The sequence below is a fragment of the Hirundo rustica genome, chromosome 3 (assembly GCF_015227805.2).
Source record: "Hirundo rustica isolate bHirRus1 chromosome 3, bHirRus1.pri.v3, whole genome shotgun sequence".
Lineage (NCBI taxonomy): Eukaryota > Metazoa > Chordata > Aves > Passeriformes > Hirundinidae > Hirundo > Hirundo rustica.
This window is the reverse complement of record NC_053452.1, coordinates 24,285,037-24,309,040: the sequence shown is the minus strand read 5'-3', so window position 1 is coordinate 24,309,040 and position 24,004 is coordinate 24,285,037. Positions and strand designations below refer to the sequence as shown.

The window sequence follows — 24,004 nt, the reverse complement described above, 5'->3', positions numbered from 1 at the left end:
ACTAAAAGGTGATTGTACCAGTTTGACTGAAGTCCTCTGAACAACATGTCCGTGTTCTAAATAAGCTTCCCCACCCTGTGCTACAGCTCCTGCTATGTGCTCTCCCTTAGCTGTAGCATTGCTCTGTAGCTCATTCTACTCCCAGCCTTGCAGTTAGTCTCTGTGGGTACCACGTCTGCATCCACAGACTGTTGCTGTGTCCTCTGTAAATTCTGTATTACAGTCAGTCTTATCCCTCAAAACAGGAACCATCGCTTTTCTTTTTCATCTACATCCATTTTCAGGCTGACTTACTTTCCATGTAATGTTCTGATCTGGTGTTGGGAAAACACCACTAAGGCTAGAAAAGAAATTGCAAGGGCATCATAGCAGGGGTTGCTCACTCTACAATTTCCAATCCAGTCCAGCCCTGGTGATGGGGATCTTGACAGCAGAGACAAGCTGCCATTACAGTTAGGGGTCAGAGGGCTGCAGAGCTTACAGCTCCAGGGACACTGTCCCTCGCAAAATGCATTGCAAGGAAGGGCATCACGGCAGGGTGCCAACATTGCTGTCTCCTCACTTTTTAATCTGGGCCACTCATGGCAATGAATACCTCTGACAAACTGCCAATAAGGTAAGGGCTGAAGTTAGGATTTAGAGAGGAAAAGAATCTACACCTCTTGGAACACTGAGGTGAGAAACAGCTTTGCAAGGGCATCACGGCAGGGTGCCAACATTGCTGTCTCCTCACTTTTTAATCGGGGCCATCTGTGGAGATGAGGACCTCTGCCACAGTGCCAAGCTGTTGCTGGGGTTAGGATTGAGAAAGTAAAAGAGCCTAAAGCTCCAGGCACACTGTGGCTGGAAATGGCATGTCAAGGCAGGGCCCCAGCTTTGCTGCTCCTACATCATTCTAATCTGAACCACCCATGGTGATGTGGACCACAGTCCCAGCGACAACATGCCATTAGGCTGAGAGAGAGGATTGAGAGAGGAAAAGGGAGCTCCAGGGAAACTGGGGCTGGAAAACACATGCCAGCAGAATCATGGAAGGGTCACAACATTGCTGCCCATTGCAGACCCTTAAGATTAAGCCCATGCAAGCGGATGGGCACATAAGCCGCAGGCCCAAGCTTGTTTACCAGTTAGGGTGAAAAAACAAAAAATTCTGAAAAGTGAGAACAAATGGAACATAATGAAGTAAAGAGCACTAAAATAAACTAAAATTTAATGAAATGATACCGTAATCTGAAGATTTCATTTTGTTTCATGAGATGTTGAGATTTCAATTCATGAAAGGAAATGAAATGAGAAATCATGGAATGAAAGGGAAAAGAAAAGACAGGAATGGAAATAAAAATCAGTTGGGCAAAGTTTTGTCATTTTCCCTGCACTTCATCCCATTGCCTTTTCACAGTTTTCACTTAGGTGAAGATTTTAAATTTTTTTTTTAACCATTTCCATTATTTAATGTCCTCTCCTGTGATTTTGATGGATTTGTTCCCTGATTTCAAGTTTTCAATGAGTATAATTTTGGCAAGCTTTAGGGTCTTTAACTTAATCTCCTTCTCCACATATCCCTGTGGTTGTAGTCCCTCCATTTACCAAATTGCTTTTTTTCCTTCAATCGCATTTTATTTGATCAGATCTCCTTCCAAGCATGTTTGTTTCACTTTCGTTTCTAATCTCAAGATTTCATTTCCTTTCATGAAAGGAAACTCTTCATTTCATGAAAGGAAAGGAAATCTTGTGAATTCCAGGAGGATCAATTGGGCAAGGTTGTGTCAGTTGTCCTGCGCTTCATGTTATCCCACTGCCTTTTTATTGTTTTCACTTCAGTGTAGGTATTTTTTTTAAGCATTTCACTTCAGCTATTTCTTTTCCTGTGTCTTTGATGGACTTTGTTCCCTGGGTTCAAGGTTTCATTGAGTATAACTTTGGAAAGTTTTGACCTTTTTCACTGTACCTCATGTCTTCCCAATTCCTGTGGTTTTAGTCCCTCCATTTGCAAATTTGCTTTTGTTTTTCAATTGCATCTAATTTGATCATATCTCCTTCCAAGCATGTTTGTTTCGCTTTCTTTTCTGATTCCATGATTTAATTTCCTTTCATGAAAGGAAGACTTTCCTTTCATGAAAGGAAATGAAGTCTTGCGAATTCAATGAAGATCAATTGGGCAAGGTTTAGTCCACTTCCCTGTGGTTCATGTGCTCTCCATTGCCTTTTCATTGTTTTCACGTCAGTGCAGATTTTTTTTTAATGCATTTCACTTCCACTGTTTCTTTTCCTTTCTTGTCAATGGATTTTGTTCCCCGGCTTTAGTTTCATTGAGTATAATTTTGGCAAGTTTCAGAGTGTCTAACTTCCTTCCACACATATCGCCATGGATCTCTTCATAACCCCATTTCAGCCACATTCCTGTGGCTGTATTTCTACAATAAAGGATCTCCTTCAGATGCATAAGGGGGTCCGTGTGGCTTGGTTCCCCATTGCTATGAGTGACTGGCCCAAATCAGGACCTTTGAGGCAGCGCAAGGTGTGCGGACTGCTCTGGTGACAACTCTCACTGTGTCAGGGAACTGGCTGGGATGAGTCTGGGGACAGGATCCAGGGAGAGGATCTGGGAGGAGTTTGGGAAAGGAACTCAAGGAATTGAAAGTGCACACACCTCGCCTGGAGGGTGAGTAGACCAGTGAGAGCAAAGATGGGAGGAGGAATATCCCTGGAACAAAGGAGGAGCCTGGGCTAGGTACGGCAGCTCCTACATCAGCAATCTATTAATATGGCTGATGTAGAGTTAAACACCTTGCTGGACTGGGTGTCTAATAATGTTAAAGATTTTCCCCTTAATGGGCCCCTACAATTAGAAGCTTGGCAAGCAGTGGCCCAGAGACTTTTTAATATTGCCAGGGATGGCAATGCCGAAGCTTGCAGCCACCTCTCTACATGGGGGACAGTTATGGCAGCAATTAAAAGAAATTGCATGAATATCGACCACTGTGCAGCTTTGGAAGCTGACTCTCCTGAACCTTCATCGCCACCAGAGCCCTTATATGACCCCAAAATGAACCCATATTTCAAGGAATTCCCCGTGGAGTTGCCTAACCTTGAGATTAATCCAAGCCCCATGGAGCTCCGTTACCCAGATAAAAATCCTTGTGCGGTCAGCCCCCTCAGTGCGGAGTTCCCATATCATGAACAGGCAGCGGTTCCTCTCCCTGCCCAAGATGATAGTGCAGTAGTCCAGCGATGGCAAAAAAGGGAGGCTGCCATGGGGGAGGGTGACCTGGTGGTTGTTACGGCCTGTCCAATAATACATGTGCCAAACCAAGGACCAGTGTACCGAGAGCTGGACTATAAAGTAATTAGAGAACTGAGAGCACTAGTAAAAGAGAGCGGCGTATCCTCCCATCATGCCCTAAGCTACCTAGAATCCATCAGCACGATGTATGTCCTCACGCCCCAAGACTGGAAAAGTATAACGAAAATTATTTTAACAGCAACCCAGTTTGCAGTCTGGCTAACTGACTACCAAGAACTGTGTACAACTTAGGTGGAAGCACTGCAGGACAGAACTCCACCAATCACCGTTGCGCAGCTGACCGGAGAGGGTGCTTTCACCGTCCCTACAGCACAGACAGGCTGTCCACGTGATGTGTACCATGCCATCGCTCGCTTAGCCCTGCAGGCCCTGATGACCCCGCAGGTGACTCCCAGAACAGGTACTGCCTCTAACATGTCTTCTGCTAAGATTTTGCAGGGTCCAGCAGAATTGTTTGTACAATTCCTTGACAGGCTGCAAGCTGTGCTCTCTTGACAAGTTGATAATGATGAGGCTGGAGCTATCCTGATGCGGCAGCTTGCTTTCACAAATGTGAACAAGGATTGCAAAAGGGCACTGCTCACTGTTTGTAACCCACATACTTGTTTTATAACAGACATAGTTAGAGCATGCCAGAATGGGGGTACTGCTGTTTATATGTGGGTACTGCAGCCAGCTCTCTGGCAGCAGCTTTAGCTGCACACCTCCGGTTTTCAGACACAAAGATGGAAAGTTGCTCTAACTGTGATTCCATTGATCATTTTAAAAGGGAATGCCCTCAACGAAGGGATGGAGAGGGGTAATCTCTCCTTGTCCAGCAGATTTCAACCTTTTGTTGTTTTGTTTCAGTAGATGTGTTAAAATGGTTTCTCTCAAAGCTTTAGTGACTAAAGGGTTTTGTTTAACCATCTGTCTTTTGTGTTATAACCATTTTTTTACAGAGTTAAGACTTCCACACAGGTTTACTTAGCCCTATTACAAAAAATAACAACTATGCAACAAAAGTTGTGTTCAAGTTACTTAGTGTTCTAAATGACCATTTGTTTTGCTGTTTCAAGAAGTTGGGACACACGGTTCCTTAAATGTTTCATACAATTCTGTAATTTCCTACCAAATATTTTTCACAGGCCAAGTTAAACTTTAGCTGCTTTCTGACAAAAGCGGTTATGTTTAAAGGGTTAAGGACTTCTTTTTATGCAAATGTTTTTCCAATATATTGGCAACTGCTCACACCGAAGAAAAAGCCCATGTTATCCGGCATTGGCTTACCTGTTTTGACACTCTGAGCCTTCCAAGTTTGTAAGTTCTTGCAGCAGTGAAGTACAATACTAGCATTCCTCAGTCTCCCACAAGGCAAGAAGTGATTTGTGTCATCATAATAATTATTTACACATTTTGCCATGTTTGTCATCCTTTCTGCAAAGGGCCCTGCAGAAGGGATGATAGGCACTGCTTTTGTATTTAAAAACAAAAAGAGGGGAAGTTGGAGTGCCCTCACAATAAACTAGCCAAGGCCTTATACGTTCTCAGTTTTTTAAATCATGATGATACAGGACAAACGACATGCGAGAGGCAGTATTCCTTTGACACAAAGACTCATCCAAGAACTTTGATGATAAAAGGCTTACTAAGTGAAGAATGGAAAGGACCACTGGATTTGTTGACATGGGGTAGAGGTTATGCTTGTGTCCCTACAGGCCACCAAGTTAAATGGACTCCCTCAAGGTGTGTGCAGCCTTTTGTCACACTGTCCTGATTCTGTGTATGTATAGATACAATGTTATATGCCTATGTTTTTGAAAGGTTGCTACAGTTGTTATTGTTAACGCGGTTACCAATATCTTAAGAATTGTTTGCGGTTTTCCTAGTAGGTTTTTTGTTGATAGTTATTATTGTTACCACTGTTATTAATGTCTTAGAAACTGTTTGGGTTTTTCCTAGTAGGTTTCTGTGCTTAATTAAAAAAGAGGGGGGAGATGTAGGGTTTGCTTTATAATTGTAAAAGTGTTTAATGTTTGTTCTCACCAGAAGGCCTTATGGGAAAGGCACAGATACAGGCTGGACAGCTGGAAGTTGTCGGAAGGATGAGAGGCAGTCAGGAGTGAGGAGAGAGTCCCTTGGAAGTGAGGGTGGAGAGACACGTGGACAGAGTATGAGCAGAAAGGTGATTGGATGGAGGGATGTGTGGACAGAGTATGAGTGGAAAGGTGATTGGATGGAGGGACACGTGGACAGAGTATGAGCAGAAAGGTGATTGGATGGAGGGATGTGTGGACAGAGTATGAGCAGAAAGGTGATTGGATGGAGGGATGTGTGGACAGAGTATGAGTGGAAAGGTGATTGGATGGTGGAACACATGGACAGCAGCACTGCAGCTGTGCTAGCCAATGGGTGCCTTGCTTCTGTTGAATTCTGTTAGGTCTGTTCAGTTTCAGTTATGTCAACTAGAGAGGAAAGGTATTTAAATGGTGAGATTTCAACAGTAAAGGATCTCCTTTGGATGCATAAGGAGGTCTATGTGGCTTTGTTCTCCATTGCTACAAATAGCTACATAAATATGGCTAAAGGTGATAAGGAAAAGAAACGTTTGGCACTTCACAACAAGCCCATTTCAGGGCTGGGAGTCAGAGGAGCAAGGAGCCTGTAAAGGTGGGACTCTGTGATGCTGGCAACTTACTAGTAATGTCCACGTTTCATTGAGCCAAGCCAAACAAGACGAAAAGGTATGTTGTCTCCCTAGAGTCCATAACTCCATGCTTGAGATCTTCAGACAGAGGATTCACGTTAACCTCAGTTGTGTCATTTTTAACTTGGCTATTGGAAGTCACACTTCACTCTCTTTGTACATACCACGCCTTTCATATATTTAAGTCTTCCCATTTTAATACTGCCGGTTTGCTACGTGGAGATTCCTTGTCATATTGGTGATTTCTCTGAAATATACATAGCTTAGCCTCCTATCCGCTGCTGAACTTCTCACCTGCAAACTCTCAGTGGTTGCTGATTGTGTCCCATCATTCAGATGTTGCATGCAGGAGGCATTACTACGTGATTCCCAGACGGTGAATGAAAACAAGAGTCTTGAGTCAATGCTGTGAGATCTCAGCCTGGGAGGAAAAGCTCTAGGGCATGTAATCCCCATGGGTACTTTATATTAAAAAATAAAGCCAGTGAGAAGCCTTATGCTTTAGCCTGCTTTAGAAATCCAGTGATGGGTTAATACATACTCATTTTGATTTCTTAACCTGATGTGAAACCAATGACAATTGCAAAAAAGTTTCCTTAAAAACATGACCTTTGCTTTATTTTCCCAGCTGCAAAATGCCTCATTTTCCCACTTCATTGCCTTTTACAACCCCCACCTTGGCTTTTCCCAATGGCCATGATGAGGCCCTAGAAATAACTAGGTTCTACTCAGCCCTGGTGAAGCCTCTTCTGGAGTGCTGTGTCCAGTTCTTGATGCTTCAGTTCAAGGAAGACATGGAGCTACTGGAGTGGGCCTAGAGGACGGCAACAAAGATGATTAAGGGACCAGGAACATCGCTTATGAAGAAAGGCTGAGGGAACTGGGCCTGTTAGACTTGAGAAGACATGACTGAGAGAGGATCTTGTCTATGTTTGTGTGTCAAGAAGGTGGACCAGGCTCTGTTCAGTGGTGCTGGGCAATAGGACAAGGACAATATGCAAAAGGTGATGCACAGGAAGTTCCACTTGAATATGAGGAAGAATTTCTTTACTGTATGGGTGACAAAGCATTGGAACAGATTGCCCAGAGAGGCTGTGGAGTCTCCCTCTCTGGAGATATTCAAGAACTGTCTGCATGCAGTTCTGCGTATTGTGCTCTGGGATGACCCTGCTTGAGCAGGGAGGTTGGACCAGATGACCCTCTGTGGTGCCTTCCAACCTTACCCATTTTGTGATTACGTCATAAAGAGTTTTGTAAAAACTCACCTTGCATAGAAAGGCAATAGGAAGGGCCTCCTTAAAAGGCCTCCTGTTACCTCTGCCTCTTTCATTCTGGATTTTTTTGCTTAAGTTCCTGGTAACCACATCTCAGCTTACTACATAAGAAATGGAGACTTTCACCAAATGGCATTTGAACTTTACAGTCAAAATACAACACTTTCAACTCAGGTGCTATGCCAGCTTCAGAAATGATAAAAGTTAAGAAAGGGGACATGGACATCTACTAGGGACAGACTCTCTGGTAGTGATGCCTGACCCAATCTGCAAGATGTCTGATCCCCTGTTCACGGGGGCAGCTGGCGAGGATGCTGCAGCCATTCTGGAAATGAGAAGGTTTGCACAGTGCAAACCTTCAAACAGAAGCGATGCTCTTAATTTGTACCAAGAAAACCTCTCTACCATCACAAGTAATCATTCTGCCCAAGACTGATTGTTAATTTTGGCCTCAGAGAAACCTGCCACGTGTACACAGAGTAACACCGCTTTCTTCTCAAAGGGCATATGCTTTGAAGAGGCTGCCAGACCTGTGTAGCTGCTGAGACACAGGGCAAAAGACATAATGCCTGTTACCTCCTTGCTGATCAAATGACAAGTAGGACTCTCTGCTGCCATTTTTCAAGAGTTTTTACTCCCAGATTCCGCTGCTGCCTGTCAGTCATGTTGTATTATATAAAATAGCTTGAATAAGAGTGGGAAAAAATAATAGTCATCTAATGTAGAATTCCAGACAGTGAGATCTTCCAGCTGGGGCTGTTACGAAGTTTTTCACTGTTCCTGTTCACTGGGCTTGTTAGTGACCCTTGTGGAAGGGTAACTGATCACATGGTCCATACAGGGCTTTTTGAATGTCGCCATGTAACTAGTGATAAGGATGTCCTTTTCAGAGTAACCTGATGTAAAATCTGTACCTTGTTGTACGTATTTCCTTCTTGCAGCTGGCATATTACTAGTCTTATGCAGCCATCTAGAGGGCTTGGTGTCTGTGCCAGCTTCAAACAGGTTGACTGTAAACCACAAAACTGCAGGAGAACAAACTATGCTGACGCTTAGCGGCTATAACTCAGGTGCAGTGTTTTGTTTTTACAAGTTCAGGACTGCTGTTTTGGTGCTGTTATGCAGTCCGTTGTCAATTGTTTTTGGCCGGGGCAGGGGGTGGAAGGTACTAACTAACCTGATGAGGGCGAAAATTGGGGGAACACTTGTCAGCAGAGAATAGCATCTAGGCATCATAGAGGAACATGTCCCTAACCCGGAGATTTTACAGCAGTTCCACAGAGCAAATGCAATTCATACACCTAGGGGCTATCACAATTGACACCGTAAACTGAAGGTGAGTCATTCTCTGGTGAAGGGAGACAGAAAGAAAAATTGGAGGAAAAGGCAAAAATCATTCAAGACTATCATAGACTCTGGTGGACAAATACAATTATCAGAGATATGAGGAGGTGCATGTCTGGTTCAGATAGGGAAGTCAACTCCTTGTATTGATGAGACTGATAATTGACTGGAGCAGAGTGGCTGGAAAATGGCTCAGTGGAAAAGGATCGAGGGTTGCTGGTTGACAGCCAGCTGAACACAAGCCATCGTGTGGCCAGATGGTCAAGTGGGCCAATGACATCCTGGCTTGTACCAGCAATAGTGTGGCCAGCAGGACCAGTGACTGTCCTGTACTGGGCAATGGTGAGGCCCCACCTTGGTGCTGTGTCCAGTTCTTAGCCCCTCACTACAAATAAGATGTTGAGGTACTGGAGCATGTTCAGAGAAGGACAATGGAGCTTGTGAAAATTCTGGAGAATGGGTCCTGTTGAGGAGCAGCAGAGGGAACTGGGAGTGTATATCCTGGAAAGGTGATGCTCAAGGGTGACCATATCACCCTTATCAACTGCCTGGAAGGAGGATGTAGTCAGGCATAGGTCAGTCTCTTCTCTCAGGCAACTCTTGACAGGACAAGAGGACATAGCCTCAGGCTCCACCGGGGGAGGTTCAGGTTAGATATTGGGAAGAATTTCTTCATTAGAAGGGTGGGTAAGCATTAGAACTGGATATGTTGAAGAAACGACTGGATGTGGCACTTAGCACTATGGGTTAGTCAAAGGCTGGACTCGATGATCTTGGAGGTTTTTTCCAACCTTAATGATTCTGTGATTCTTTGATTCTATGCCTTCACCTGGAGTATCAGATAGAAGCCTGGCTTTCAAAAATCCAGAAACAGGAATTTGAGGATTCAGCCAGGTGGTTGGGGGGAAAAAATAATTATTTTATAAGAGGAACTTAAACATCTAGCAAGAAAATGTCCAATAGGATATGAAATATTTTCTCCATTAAAATAGGACATCACCAATCTCAGCAACAGATAGGGTCAAAAGCCACATAGTGCAAGATCAGATGGGCACAGCTTGCTCACACCTTTGGTACTGGAAAGTCAGTGTGCTTTAACTCTAGGGATTCTGAGGTTTATTAGTCATGACTGCAGTGCCAGGAGGAGGAAGCCCTTGCTAAAATGCAGGTTGATCCAGGAGGGAGTTATCACCACCAGCACTTCCAGTCTCATGCTCCTGCTTTGGTGGTGCTGTTCAGGCCTGCTAATTTATCAGATTGTGCCCTGATAATAGTAAAAACAGTGTCCCAGTGTAAGTGTGCCTTCTACTCTGGTGGGATTGGGCAGGAAGGCTGTGAAAGGCTGTTGTGGACCGTGCAGTGGTGTGTGCAGGCTGTAGGTGTGTGTTTAGCCTGTAGGTGTGTGTAAACCCTGTGTGTGTGCACTATGTAGGTGTATACACACCCTGTAGCTGTGTATGCACATCCTGCATGTGTATGTGCACCCTGTAAGTGCACGTGCACCCCGTGTGTGTATGCACAACCTGTAGGTGTGTATGAACACCCTGTAGAGGTATGCACAACCTGTAAATGTATGCACACCCTGTAGGAGTACGCACACCTTGCACATGCATGCATACCCTGTAGCTGTCTATGCACACCCTGTAGCTGTATGCACACCCTGCAGCTGTATGCACACCCTGCACATGCACGCACACCCTGTAGCTGTGTATGTACACCCTGTAGCTGTGTATGCACACCCTGCACATGCACGCACACCCTGTAGCTGTCTATGCACACCCTGTAGGAGTACACACACCCTGCACATGCACGCACACCCTGTAGCTGTCTATGCACACCCTGTAGATGTACGCACACCCTGCACATGCACGCACACCCTGTAGCTGTGTATGCACTCCCAGTAGGTGTAGCACACCCTGCACATGCACGCACACCCAGTAGCTGTGTATGCACACCCAGTAGGTGCAGCACACCCGGCACATGCACGCACACCCAGTAGGTGTAGCACACCCTGTAGATGCACGCCCGCCCTGTAGGTGTAGCACACCCTGCACATGCACGCCCGCCCTGTAGCTGTCTATGCACACCCGTAGGCGAGCGGGCTGCAGCGCCGCCCAGCGTTGGGCCCCGGGCGCGCAGGGCCGGCCGCTCCGCCCCGCTCCCGCCCTCGCCCTCCCTCCAGGGGCGGCCGCCGCCCGTAAGGGGCCGGGCGGGACGGGGCGCGGGGTCGCCCGTGTGGCGGAGCGGCGGGAGCGGCCGGGCGCGGGGCCGCCCATTCGTCTGCGGGTGTGGAGCCTCCGGTTGGCCCGCCTGAGGCCGCGGCTGCCGCTCCTTCCTCTCCCGGCGGCGCAGCCCTCTTGAGGTAAGAGGGCAGCGGCGTCTCCCCTCCCCTCCCGTCCGTCCCGGCTCGGCGACGGCAGCCGGGATCCGACCCCGGTTCTGTCCTGAGGGTCCCGGCAGCCGTGGGCCGTGCTGAGCCCTTGGACCCGGGGCCTCTGCGGCCGGGCACGGCTCGCCCGCCCTCCCGGTAGCTGCGGGCGGAGCGGGGCTGCCTCTGAGCCCGAACGCGGAGACACGGGGTCCTGGAGCCGCGGTGCCCGTGCCGGGTGTCCCGCTGCTCGGTGCCTGCCTGCCCTCCGCCCAGAAACCGCTGCCGTCCTCTCTTTCCCTGCAGGGAGGCGGCCGGCGGGAGCAGCTCCTGTGCCGATGCTGCTGCCGGCCTGGGAACTGTGCCTCTACGGGCTCCTGACCGTGGGCTCCCACCTCTACGCTTTCTACGAAGCGCACCAAGTGTCTCGAAGTAAGTGTGCGACGTGGGCGTGCACAGCTTCCCGCCCGTGGCTGCCGGGGCTGTTTGGTGGGAGTTCTCCGCTGTGGTTGGTTTCTACTTTGTTCCTGTGTGAGGAGCCCCTGTGTTCTTCCCAGGTCCCAACCTGCTCTATGCGAGGAAGCAGTAGGCAGATGCCACCTGGACAGTGAGCTCTGTCCCAGGGCTTTTTTGCCTTTGAGTGCTAGGAAGGCTCATGGCGTGGCTGTCAGGGAAAGGATGAAGGAGACCTCTGAAACTCAGATAGGGAAGATTCAGGAAAGTTGAGTTTGAATTGTCTTGTTTTTCCTGGCTAGTAACCACCAGCTCCTTGCAGGTGTGTGGTTCAGAAGCAGCTGTGCCTTCTGATGGTACGTGCCAGAGTCTGAAACAAGAGCAAATTGGTGTTCCCTGCCTGGGGCTCTGATGCTGAGTCCAGGACTGAGAGCAATGGTTGGGTTGCCTGTAGAGCTTTGTGGTCAGTTTGTTTCCAAACATCTATCTCTGCCTTGTGTAACTTCTTGGTAGCTGCTGTGGTAGCTTGGTTTGGAGCTGTGGAGCTATGTATTGCAGGGCAAGGGTGGGATTTTAAACGAATTAAATGCAATTTGTAGATGAAAAGAAGCTGTGTTACACCACGTTGGTATTTAAATGGAAATAAAGGCTGTATTATAAAAATATGCTAGAGAGGCTTCACAGGGAATATGTGTTGCATCTTCTTAGGCTGTAATCAGCAAGGTTCTACATTACTGACTCTACCTGGCTCTTGAAAGCGCTCAAGGGAAGAACAGAAGTGTCAGAAAGGCATTTGCAGAGCAGTGGAAGGAGTGCTGTGTACATGGGTACAGAGCTGTGCATACAGCAAGTCTTCTGCAGGAGCGGCAACATGTGGTGGCAATGGGCTCTAGAGGCAGCTTTTCCCTGTTGTGGCTGTACTGGCCACTTTCTGGTCTGTGTCCCCCTTCTGCTCTGGGGGGAGAAACCAGGCAGTTCTGCAAAGTGGCGAGTGAGGATTAGTGCAGGTCTTGCATGGTAAAAAGTGGGTTGCTGCTACTGTCTCCATTGCCAGTGGGAATCAGAGCACTGCTTCTGGGAAAGTGTTTTGCCATTACTATGGGGCAGAGCTGTGGCACAGTTGGGCCCCCCACCTAGTGAGCAGTGATGTGGTGACTTGCCCTTCCCTGGATGTGGGTATCCTCACTGGTGGAGACCACATGGGAGTGTGTTGCTCTTGAGCAGCAGGGAACTCCCCCCCTGCCTCTTCCTGCTCTGACTGCTGTGTCCTTATCAAGGGTTTGCTCTTCCCTGCAGAGTATGAAGCTGCAATGGACAGAAGGTTTGGGCTGGACCCAGGGACTCTCTTTCGGGGGCTAAAAAAGGTAGGAGAGGTGACAGCTTGTTTTGTGGCAATATTTATGTCTCCATGCCCTCTGTGCGTCCAAGCTCCTAATTTAGATTTAGGAGTTTATGGTAATCTGCAGATTTGGATATTTATAGTTAATTTTAGTCTGATGTTTCTGATGATTGGCTGGGTGTGTCCGGATCTAAGAATTATAACCGAAGTTTTGTTCATTTTCTTGATCGCTGGCTTAAATATTTATCCTTTGCTACATCTCTTGATAACCTTCTATTTTACTGTTTGGCCTTAAAACTCTGATCAACCTTGACACTTCCTGCAGCCTTTTCCCCCTTATTCTTGTTACTGGTGCTTTGAATAATGCATAATGTCAATGAACATGTTTTTTTCTCTTGGTTGGCCTGTACTACAGCATGGAGGAAAACAGATTTTGAAGTGTAAGGTCTAAAAGAAACATAGTTGATATTACAAAAAAACCCCAAACCCCCAAACTAGTAAGAAAACTGACAGTCCTCTACCCCAAACCAAAAAAACCACATCCCTATCTCACCTTGTTTGCATTTCTTCAAAAGGTTTTGAGGCCAAAAGCAAACAATGCAACTAATCTTGAGGATTGCTTACACAAAAGCGGGAATGTATGTCTGTGGAAGCATTTTAGTGTTTAGGCCTGCCATCACTGCTGGTAATGGACCCTTGATATGTGCTTTCTAGAAAGCTTTAAGGCAGTTGAGATGAACTTTTAGTGGGGCTCTGTATTGGACACTGGCTTATCCCTCTTACCTAATTTAAATAAAATTTCCTGCCACAGGTAACTCCAGCTGATCTAACTCCATCTGATTGCAACTAGGCTTTGCTGAAATGGGGAGTTAAACTTTTCTTCCAGCAAAGCACCTTTCCACTGAAGTTCTAGGTTTTCTAAGGCAGAGCAGGGTTGCTCTCTGAATCCTCCAGGAGAGCTGAAGTTGCTCAGCTTCAGCACCAGTGTGAGGCTGAGGAGGCACAACACCATCTAAAGCTCTGTTTTCCTGAACTTTGCCCCATTGGAAGTGAAAATGGTGCTATCTGAGTTCACTGCTGTAAGTGATCCAACTGGATTGCTGAAATGGTGTTCCTGAGATGTGGGAATTCTGTTGGGTACCACACAGCTGGTGCATCACAGAGGTATTCCTTTGTCCCTTATGGCCAGATACACATAGTGACCAGTTCCCTCCATGCCACAGGACCCCATGGACTTTGAGTGGAGCTACTGGATTGAATGGGGAAGGGAACGTATACTGTGGCTTCTGGCTGGTCACCTGCTGGTATCACAAATGTCTAGGCTCTTGGTGGAGAAGGTATGTAGAGATTTTCTTCACAATAGGGAGTTTCTGATGGGTTTGGTTACTGTGGACGTGGGAAGTTTTGCAGTGAGGTCACTGAGAGTAGTAAATCTCATTCTGTGGGGGGGTTGGTTGCCTTAATGTTTGGAGACTTCAGCCTCTGACCTCTAAAAGCCTCTGCCTTGTTGGAAGCCATTAAACAGCATTGTTTGTCTTGTACACATAAGAAGGGCACAGTTGTTCCTTTATGAGGAAAGTATGTAAAGTGATGGATGCTTGGATTTTGGCATGATCGCTAAATTATTACATGATTGTGGAAAGTGATCTGTGTGTGTCACACCTGCTAGTTTGAGGAAGGATAGGAAGAAGTTATGCTGTCCTTCAAATTAGGGAGGCCCTGGTTTTCACATGATGCTACTACAACTACAGAAACACCTTCCCTTTCACTTTTGGGGATATGGTTGGGTTTCTGTGGTTTTTTTCATGTGTGTTCCTCACCTTGTTGACTGTTTGTCTCTCCTGCAGAGCCTGTGTAGGCAGCACAAGTATTGAGTGCCTTTTTTCTTTAGAAATAATTAAACTGAAGATTGTTAACTTTTTTTTTTTTTTTTTTCCTGACAGTATAAACCATGGTGCTTGATGGCTTATGGAATGACTGCCTGCTGGTTGTTACTAGGAATCAAGGGCTTTGCTGTCATTTTGTTACATGCAGCTATTTCCTTTGCTGTGGCTCAGTTCCAGCAGTCACTCCTGACGTGGTTGTGCTCCCTTACCCTTCTGTCCACTTTACGCATACCAGCTGTGGAAGAAACCAAGGTAATGTGAGAACAAGTAGGTGGTGCTTGTCTGTAATGGCATCTATCTCTATGGCAGCATACTGTCCCTTCAGTTGATATAGGCAGGGGTTGGTTTAAGAAGTCTTAAGCAGTTGCACTGCAGTTTCTCCTGCTGGAGCTTCTCCAGTTACAGAAGTCACATTTCTCTATCATGGTGGCCAGTGCATTGGGATAAAAGTATGTCCCTTAATGTGTAAGTGATGTTCAGTAGAGTTGGAATACGATAATACTTCACTCGTGCTCTTTTAAACACATCTCACTGGCACTCTAATGTGCCAGTTTAAGTTTGAAGTTACTCAGTTGATCCTGCCTGAATTTAGTGGTCACTGTGACTTCTGCAGGGTGGGAGACTGTCTGCAACACTTGGATTTGTGCCAGCTGAGTTACTTGCATCAATTAGCTGTAACCAAGCTCAGTTTTGCTTTTCATCTAGCGGCTTTTTCTGGGCAGTACAGATATGGAAAAACTGCTGACCAGTTGTGAGGAAATTTTATTGGATCAACGGGAAAAACTGGACATTTGTTATAACAGTTGTTGCCCTGATGTTCAGGGGGAGGGGGAATGAGTGTGTAGAATCTCTTCATGTGGTGTGGTCAGTTTTGTGATTTGCTCTGATGAGAAGGGGGCCCACTGCAATACAAGTTGTCAGTCAGCCAAGCTACATTTACTGACGTCCTCACATATTTTGTGATGATAGGTTTTTGTTGTTGGCAACAAGTGTGATACCAAGTGTCAAACCCTCAATAAATCCTCGGTAACATTTTTTCCAGCCTTAAGTTTTCTCAGGAGCTACTGATTCTCTTTACATCTAGCTTCAGCCCTAGTAGTCCCTTGGCGATCAATTGTGTTGCCAACTGGTTTGAATATTGTAGTACTGGACTAAATCTGAAGTAGATAATGTTTCATTTCTGTAAGAAGAGCTCTCCTGCTGTCGTAGTTCTTCAAAGCTAACATGTTTCTGAAATCAAGCTGTTGTCTCTTTATGCTGGCTGCAGTAGCTCTGGAGGTCTTTTCTCCATCAAAAGCCAGTGCTTGTTGTTCATGTGTTTAGTGCTGTTCACTTTAGATTCTCATTCCTGATACTATTCTTTATTCTTTAGTTTCTTCCCTCTGCTGCTGACCCCGAAAGCTGAGATGTGAGTAGACATTGCTGTCTTGCCCTAGAGAAAACACAGCATTGCACCATTGTGATCTGGCTTTGTTTTGTTTTGCAGAGAAAGTGGTATGAGACAGAAAATGAGTATTATCTGCTGCTCTTCACTGTGTCTGTCCGCTGCCTCTTCTGCACTAGCTTCAGCCTGGAGTACTGCTGGCATGCACCTGCCCAGAAGTCATCCCACTCGTTCCCCTGGATGCTGGCATATGTCTTTTACTATCCTACATTCCACAATGGACCCCTTGTGAATTTTGATGAATTTAGTAAGCAGGTAACAGTGGTTGCTGTTTGGGTGCCTAAAGCTGTCTTCCACATAATTATAAAATCAACAAATACCACATTATTATAAAATCAACAAATAATACTATAGGAAAGTGACAATTTTGAGCGTATCATGAAGAATTTTGTAATGCCCTAGATATCAACTTTTAAGACAAACCCGTCTCCCCAAGTTCTTCTTCACATGATATTCTTTCACATAATCTATTCACATTAGATTCATCCCTTCAACCAGGGAGCCGGTGGCATGCTTTGTTACATTTCGCGAGTATTCATAGTTTTAGCATGCAGCTGCTGGACTGGCTTTTTGCTTTCTTCTTCATCAGGTGAAATAAAGCTAATGTTTTCAGCATAATCTGGCTATTAACTCTGAAACATATTTCAGAGTCACAGAAAGGTGATAGATTGTGTTGGGAATTCCTGAAAACTCCAATTTTTCCTCACATTGATGTGAAAACAGCTGATGATTTACTGGAAGCACTTTGCTTCAGCGGAGCAGCTTGTTTAAAATATAAGACTAACTTCATTGAATGCTTTTCTTATCCTTTGCAGGCTTCTTTACAAGCCTGCTTTTTACATGATGGTAAAAGTCCATGTTTTCATCCTTATTGCTTTCCATATTTTCTTACATACTTGAGTAAGAAATGGTATCACAACCTGTTATGTCTGTAGTTAAAATTATTGTGTCAAAGGATTAGTGAAAATTTCAAAACATAAAACTGCTTTTTCAGTTTATGCATAGAAGCCTAGGGATTGCTTGCTTCTGTTTATATTTGGGAGTTTTCCATTGAAGCCAAAGCACATACTTTATGGAAGTGAAACTAGATTCTGGTAGATCCTTGAGTGAAAAGTCCTATGCTCATTTGTTTCCATTTGCTTTGGAAGATGCAAGGTTGAATGTTGTTATCTCGGGCTGGATATTGTGGGAAAAGTCTGCATAGACTTGCCTAGAAACTGAGGTAATATTTTTTACTAGTTGTTGTTTTGTAGCTTCTGAAGTGTGTTAAATTCCACCTAAATCCTTGTACCCCAGGAGAGGGACAGTTGTGCTTTCTTTCCGAGGACTGTTTCAGATGACCTATGGGATGCCAAGTTGGAAACAGCTTGGGGATAACTGATAGGAAAAATCAGGGTGGCCTTGCGTTGAAAATTGATAGCTCACCTGATATGGCTCAGCAAAGAACTATGCAAAGAGCGTGTATGTGTTCTTGGTGTAAGAAGAAAAAGGAAGATTGATAGTGAGATGCCTGTATTTGCAGAATGTTCTCCTTAAATATTTACAGGCATGTGTGGTTAAAGCCATGAAGAAGATGGAACAAACTGAACAACCTTAATGTGTTTCTTATTGGTGTTTGCTGAAGGGTGTTGTCAGAGCTCTTACCTGAGCAGAGGGTATTACCTTGGTAGATGAGGTCAGAAAAGGGTTTCAAGGGATGCAGTGCCCAGCAGTTGATTCAAAATGCACAATACAAAGAGTCTTTATTGATGCTGCTGGAAGAGACCACTCTCAGCACCCCTTAACTGAAGCTGAGACTGGGATCAGAATTCCTGCTGAGCACACTGGGAAGCAGAAATTCTGGAGTTGGAGACAGTGAGCTGCTGTATGGCCCAAATAGTGTAACACAGGTTCTGGTAATAGGCATCCACTTCCAGGCAAAAATGTGACACTGACACTTTGTCACTGGCCTTGTTGAATTCCTGGCTTGAAACAAGGCATAGCAGTTCTAGACATGGCTTTGAAGTCCTGTTGTGCAAATCGCTGTGATAAAGTTGTAGTCTCCAAGCTTTCATATAGCTGATACCAAGGAACCCTCCAAATGAGCATGCATGTTAACTGTACTCTGCTTGGGAAGTTGGTAACTTCTCTTGTATGTACATTTTTTGGTGGCCGGTTAGAGACTAGAGAAGGAAATGCTGCACACAATAATTAGGTGTATAACGCATGACTGAATTTTTAGGCAATCCTATGTTTCTTGTTTTTGATTCTATTCTCTTTTATTGTGGAAAGGTGGTACAATAATAATATACCAATGTTTTTACTGTCGTTAGCAAGGTAAGAGTTTGGAGCTTCTTGAGAAGCCTGTCAACTGCAAACTTTGCCTTATCTGATATTTAACTTGCACTTCCATTTTCTCAGCACATTCTGTAGGTCTTGCTGACTTTGGCAATGCTATGGGAGAAGAATTAAGAACTGTCCTCAAGTAATCGATTCTCTGCAGTTGGTAGAAGCTGGAGATATTTTAAGAGTAAGCAGTCATTGTTCCTGTGTTTGGAAGGGCTGCTGCTTGGAAAGCCTTCTTCTTCATAGCTGTAGTTTATTTAATCTTTTTATATTATCTCCAGAGGTCAAGTTGCAGGAACTAAAGCCTCATGTCTGGATTCTGTTCAGGTTAACAACAGTTTTTTAGAACAGTTTGGTACAATGTGCATTCACATTTGGCTTCTTGTTGGCTTCTGCTGCTTACTGAGATTGAGAATGGAGAGACCAGTCTCCCTCCAGAGTGTGTCAGGAATTTCCAAATGGTGTAGTCAAAAGTTCCCAGGATGAGTATTTTGAGTAAAGCAGTCAGTTTTGTGTCAGGTAACCTCTTTGGATTTCTTCTTTAGATGAGAAGACAAGAAGCGTTCAGTGTGAAGACCAATCTCAGCATCTTAATTGTGGGCATAATTCGTATTTTCTTTTGGTGGTGCCTGGCTGAGCTGATGATTCACCTCATGTATATCCATGCTCTCTACAGTAGTGCTCTGCCTTTGGAATCTGCATCTTACTGGGCCTTGGGTGAGTATAGAAACAACAGCAGAAAACTTTCTTCTTCCCCCACTTCAAGAACCCCAGTCTGCATCTCTTTTATGTCCATCTGTAGGTACTTAAATGTAGTGCATTACAGCCAGCCACAGTCAGAAAGGTGGTTTACAGACTCTTTATATAACGTGTAGATTCTCCATAAGCTTAGTTGAACTTACTGAGCTGCTTCCTATATTTAAAGATACTCTGTACTTTTTCCAGTCTAGACTATGTCTCTAAACTTTGGTCTAAAGTGGTTCTTCCCCTCAAGGCATAGAAGTGGATGCTTAGAAGGAGTTTATTTAGTGTGGAGATGGAGGAGGGGAGATGTTAAGAATTATTTTTATCTCCTCTGATTGATGTTTCTAGTTCGCATTCACATTGAAAAGGACAAAACTTGTGAAAATAATAGAGGGAAGGACTTGCAAATAAGGTAACCTGAAAGTAGTAGTCAGTTCTGTTTTCCTGCTTGGCTTCCCCCACTTCTACCCTCTCTGCAGCTCCCTGGTATTGCATTAAAATGCCCAGCTGTGAGGCTGACAAATGCAGCATAAATCAGCAAAAGCTTTAGATGATGGTTGTAAGCAACTGGCATATGTGGTTGATTTGATTCCTGCCCCCACTTCCCAGCTGTATCACCCGGTGAGAAGGAAAAAAGCAAAGAAACCCCAGACCTTAAACCTGGGTTCTGAAAAAGCCTTGGTGATTCCTGACTTGCAGGAGGTGTCTCTTACACCAGGGATTGACGCACGCGCTGGTGCTGCCCTGTCCAGCACTCCCTGAAGCTCACCTGTGTCACCACGTGTGTGTGTGTTGAACACTGTTGGACTGCATTGGGCTCTGGTCAGCAGAGGGCAATGTGTGCACTCTCTGTGTACCCCTCTGTGCATACATACACACTTGATGCATGTTTAGTATATAATTCTTACATCTAAAAAGGGCAAGGGCAGATGGAGGGCAACAAAGGGAGAGGTTTGCTGTTTGTTCTACTCCTCACTCAGTCACGGCTTAGAAAGGGGGTTGTGAGTTTTCATTTTCTGTTCTAAATGTCAATTCATTGATGAGTTAAATCTGTTAGCTCCTAGTGCTTGTATGTGTTACAAAAGGCTAGCCACTTGATAATGTAGGGAAGGCTCCAGAATTAGTGATAAAATATTTTAGCTGTGGTGCTACTGGTGGATTCCTCCCTCCCTTCAAGACTACCAATGTTGGTTTTATAGGATGGGGAGAGAGTTACTTTATAGAAAACAGCTAAGTTGTCTGTATATTTATTTGATGAAATAAAGTGTGTTATCCTAAGAATTAAAATGCATTTTGAGCAGAGGGTTAGAAAAGGTGAAAATGCCTCAAAGCAACAGGAGATGAAAGCCATTGTTGGAGCAAGTTTGGACTGTAAAGGTGCCTTATTTCAAATTACGTGATTGTATTTTAACAAGCTGCCTGTGGAGTCCCTCCCTTTAGGAAGGATGTACTCAAAATGCAACCCTACTCTCACTGAGCATTGTTTTTGTAGTAATGTAGGCAGGTGTTTAAAATAGGCCGTAAATGAGATTTTGAGCTAGAAGTTGGTCACTTAATGTTTTCTCTTTAGGTTTTATCACAATGGTTATATAGGTTTCCTAGACTCAAATCAGTGATAGGCCACTGTTATGACTTGCTTTAGGGAGCTACCAATATATGAGTATGGGTACTGGTAGTAACTTACTATTAAGTCTTACCAGACCCTTATGGATCTTACCACGCTTCTACACCAGTTCCTGTACAGAGCCAAATGCTCCCCTCTGTTACTTTGCATGCTGTGATATTGGAGCTAATTTCATCAGACAGCTGAGCCTTAAGACCAAGGAAGCAGCTTGCTGTTGACTCAGGAGGATTATCCATGGTATGTAAGCCTTTCTGCACTGATGGGGTTTGTTCATTTTGGGTTTCCTGTTTGACAGCAGCTTCGAAACAGCATGGAACATCCATTTACACTGTGATGCCTGGCTGCCCTAATAGCCTGGTAAACTTAGGGGAAGGGCTGTGAGGTTGTTCTGCAGTCACCTCTAATTAGGAAGCTTGTGTCTGCTACTGCATTTTTTTTCCCTGGGATAACTTTGAACCATGAGCAGCAAATGGCCAGCAATGCAGGCAAGACAACACTGTTAAGAGATTTTGCTCTCAGCACCTAAGGACAATGTTAGTCTCCATGACTGTGAAACTACAGTGTGTTCTGTATCACTGTGTGGTGTTCCAGTAAGGTGAGACAACAATGAAATAAAAAAAATACCCTCAAACTAAACCTTGACTTAGTTACAATGCTTGTTAAAAATGCTAATGTATAACAGTGCCATTTATGGCCATGTAAAGCAGAAATGCTAAAGTGACCCAAACTAACATTGCTAAGGGCACACGGGTATAAAATTAAAAAAAAAAATAGTACCTGTGAGAATGTTACCCAGCAGTAAGAGAAGTATTTTCTCTTGTGCAGATGGAATCAGAGGCAAATCAGTTTCTAGAAGTAGCAACATACCAAGCTGTGCAATATAGCTTTTCAGTAACCAAATATTAGGTCCCACATCCAGAACAGAATGAGGAATATGATGGGGCTGTACCCAACTCTGTGCCTGTTTGCTATATATGTATGGGCCTTCAATTTGTGGGAGGGATGTTAATGTCTGAACACAGAATTAATTTAAAGATGTCAGCTGTGCAATCACAGAACTGTTATTTATTGGTCCCAGGAAACCATTGTTTGGAGAATGTGAGCATTTTCCATAATTCACAAACCATTGTGTCTCTGTTCACAAATGTTTGTGTCTGTGGATAGTTAGCTATTGACATACTGAGCAATATCAGGGCATTTGTGTGTTTTTAATGATGACTATCAAATGCAGTGTTTATAGCAATTCCATGGTTTTGTGTTTGTGCTGCGTCTCGTTCTGGTAGCATCAGTCAGACTGGCTGAAAGACTTGGATGCTTCCAGAATTCATGACACAGCAGGATGACCAATATTCCACGTCAGTGGAAGCCATGCTAGTTCATTCTTCTCAGTTTTAACGTTAATTAGGAACAGTTGTCTGCCTTTACACTTTACACTGTAAAATGTAGATTTGCAGGCACCAAGAATAAAAAACACTATGAATTCCAGTAATCCAATATTCTGAAGAATTGCAGCATACCAGAAAAATAGCTATACTCTGCAAAATCAGAGGTTCATCTGTTCTAAAGAGTAATTTTTGGATATGGTATGTAATGAAGCAAGAGAAAAGAAATAAGTAAAACACAGGTAGATTGGTGATCTTTTCAATGTCTGTTCTTCAAGCTTCTGCAGCTGAATGACAAATTCACTGACATGGTAATGGGGAGCTTAATAGCATTGGTTGAAAGAGCTTAAATTGAAACAAGTGGGTTTTTTTCTTTGCTATGACAATGTAGACTATCAGTGGTAAAATTCACTCTGCTGAGGTATGTTCTATTGTATAGAAACTGAAATGTGTGTTGCTAGGTCATTTGTGTGTTAAGTCTGATTTTGAAAATGCAGATGTTGGAAGAACCACTGCCTGAATTTCCCTGATGAGGCTTCACATTTATCCTGGTGATTCAGCACCATCTACTTATCTCTGCTCCTCTGAGCAGAGCTTCACGTCCATCTGGCAAGGTGCAGGGAATGGTGAAAGACAGAAATGTCTTTCTGAACTATCTTGTGGAATATAATTGTTGCAGTGTATTAATCTAGATCTTAATAGATCCTGTAGTTGTGAAAATATACTTTACTAGGAATCTGTCAGTGCTTTGTCAGAGGTGTGTGATGTGTAGGTATACACCTGAGATGTACACACACGATAGAATGTTGCGAGTTCTCTGTGGCTTTAACGTATTGATCCTAACCACGTGCGGTCCTTTTGTTCTAGTGAAGCATGCACAAGGTAGTGTCAATTAGCTATCACTGTTTTAATTATTAACTAGGCTCTCTACTACTTCAAAAGGGTATTTTCGTATGACTGGCATGGAAGTCAGTCTAGAATATGATCTGTTCCAAGGTGGAGCCACGTGGTTTAAGCTGTCGTTGCTGATCCCATGTTTTAATTTGTTAGAAGAAGAAATGTTATGTATGTTCTTCTTTGACAGTGAGACCCACAGAGTAGTCTGTGTAAATTGGATGTAGGGTGCTGGTTTTGATGTGTTTGCAGTTTTTTCTGATAAGCCCACAGATAGGAAATAGATTTCTGAGTTCATTTTCAGAAGCATGCAGCTTTTTGCTATTGAAATCAGGGTATCTGTTCATCTAAGCAGTAATGAAATAAGAGGAGTCTGAGATTTTTTTCATCCTGGAAGATAATGATAAAGAGAAATTGATTAAATATTTGACATCTTGAGGTCTGTTTTGAAAACTGGAAATACAAACACGAATCAGAAAACTTAGATCTTTTTTCTAAAATATTGTTTCCTGTTTTGTAGAAATAAGTGTTCATGTGTGTAGTTTTTCTTTTTCTAATCTTTCCTGTAGGCTAAATTTCAAGATCATATTGGCAATTAACCTACTTCTATGACTGCTTTTCTTTTTACTCATGCATGTTGTGGCCTAATCCTATCTAGAAACTGAACTCCACACAGCTGCCCACTCCTTTTCTTTTCTTGGAGAGGTGGGAAAATAATTGGAAGAATAAAACTGAGAATTTATGGATTGAGATAAAGACAGTTTAATAGATAAACAAAAAGCTGCCTGCAAAGCAAAACAAGGAATTAATGCCCCACGTCTCTGCCCTGGGAAAGCTGGACTCCTTCATGTACAATGGTTACTTAGGAAGACAAATACTATCATTCTGAACATCTCCTCTTTCTTGTTCCTCCAGCTTTATATGCTAAGCATGAGCA

The 24,004-nt window shown here is 44.2% G+C and overlaps 1 protein-coding gene across 3 annotated transcripts in view; it reads left to right on the top strand.

Annotated features, from left to right (window-relative positions):
• Positions 1-10,858: 10,858 nt before the first annotated feature.
• The window catches only part of HHAT (hedgehog acyltransferase), a 151,253-nt gene continuing 138,107 nt past the window's right edge, over positions 10,859-24,004 (top strand). For all 3 annotated transcript variants that reach the window (XR_005700262.1, XM_040060444.2, XM_040060445.2), the window contains exons 1-7: positions 10,859-10,970; positions 11,283-11,408; positions 12,726-12,793; positions 13,992-14,105; positions 14,712-14,906; positions 16,141-16,353; positions 18,969-19,140. Coding sequence is in view for 2 of the 3 variants with exons in the window: in XM_040060444.2 (XP_039916378.1) it covers positions 11,315-11,408; positions 12,726-12,793; positions 13,992-14,105; positions 14,712-14,906; positions 16,141-16,353; positions 18,969-19,140 (856 nt within the window). In the remaining variant the exon portion in view is untranslated. The remainder of the gene's footprint in view (positions 10,971-11,282; positions 11,409-12,725; positions 12,794-13,991; positions 14,106-14,711; positions 14,907-16,140; positions 16,354-18,968; positions 19,141-24,004) is intronic.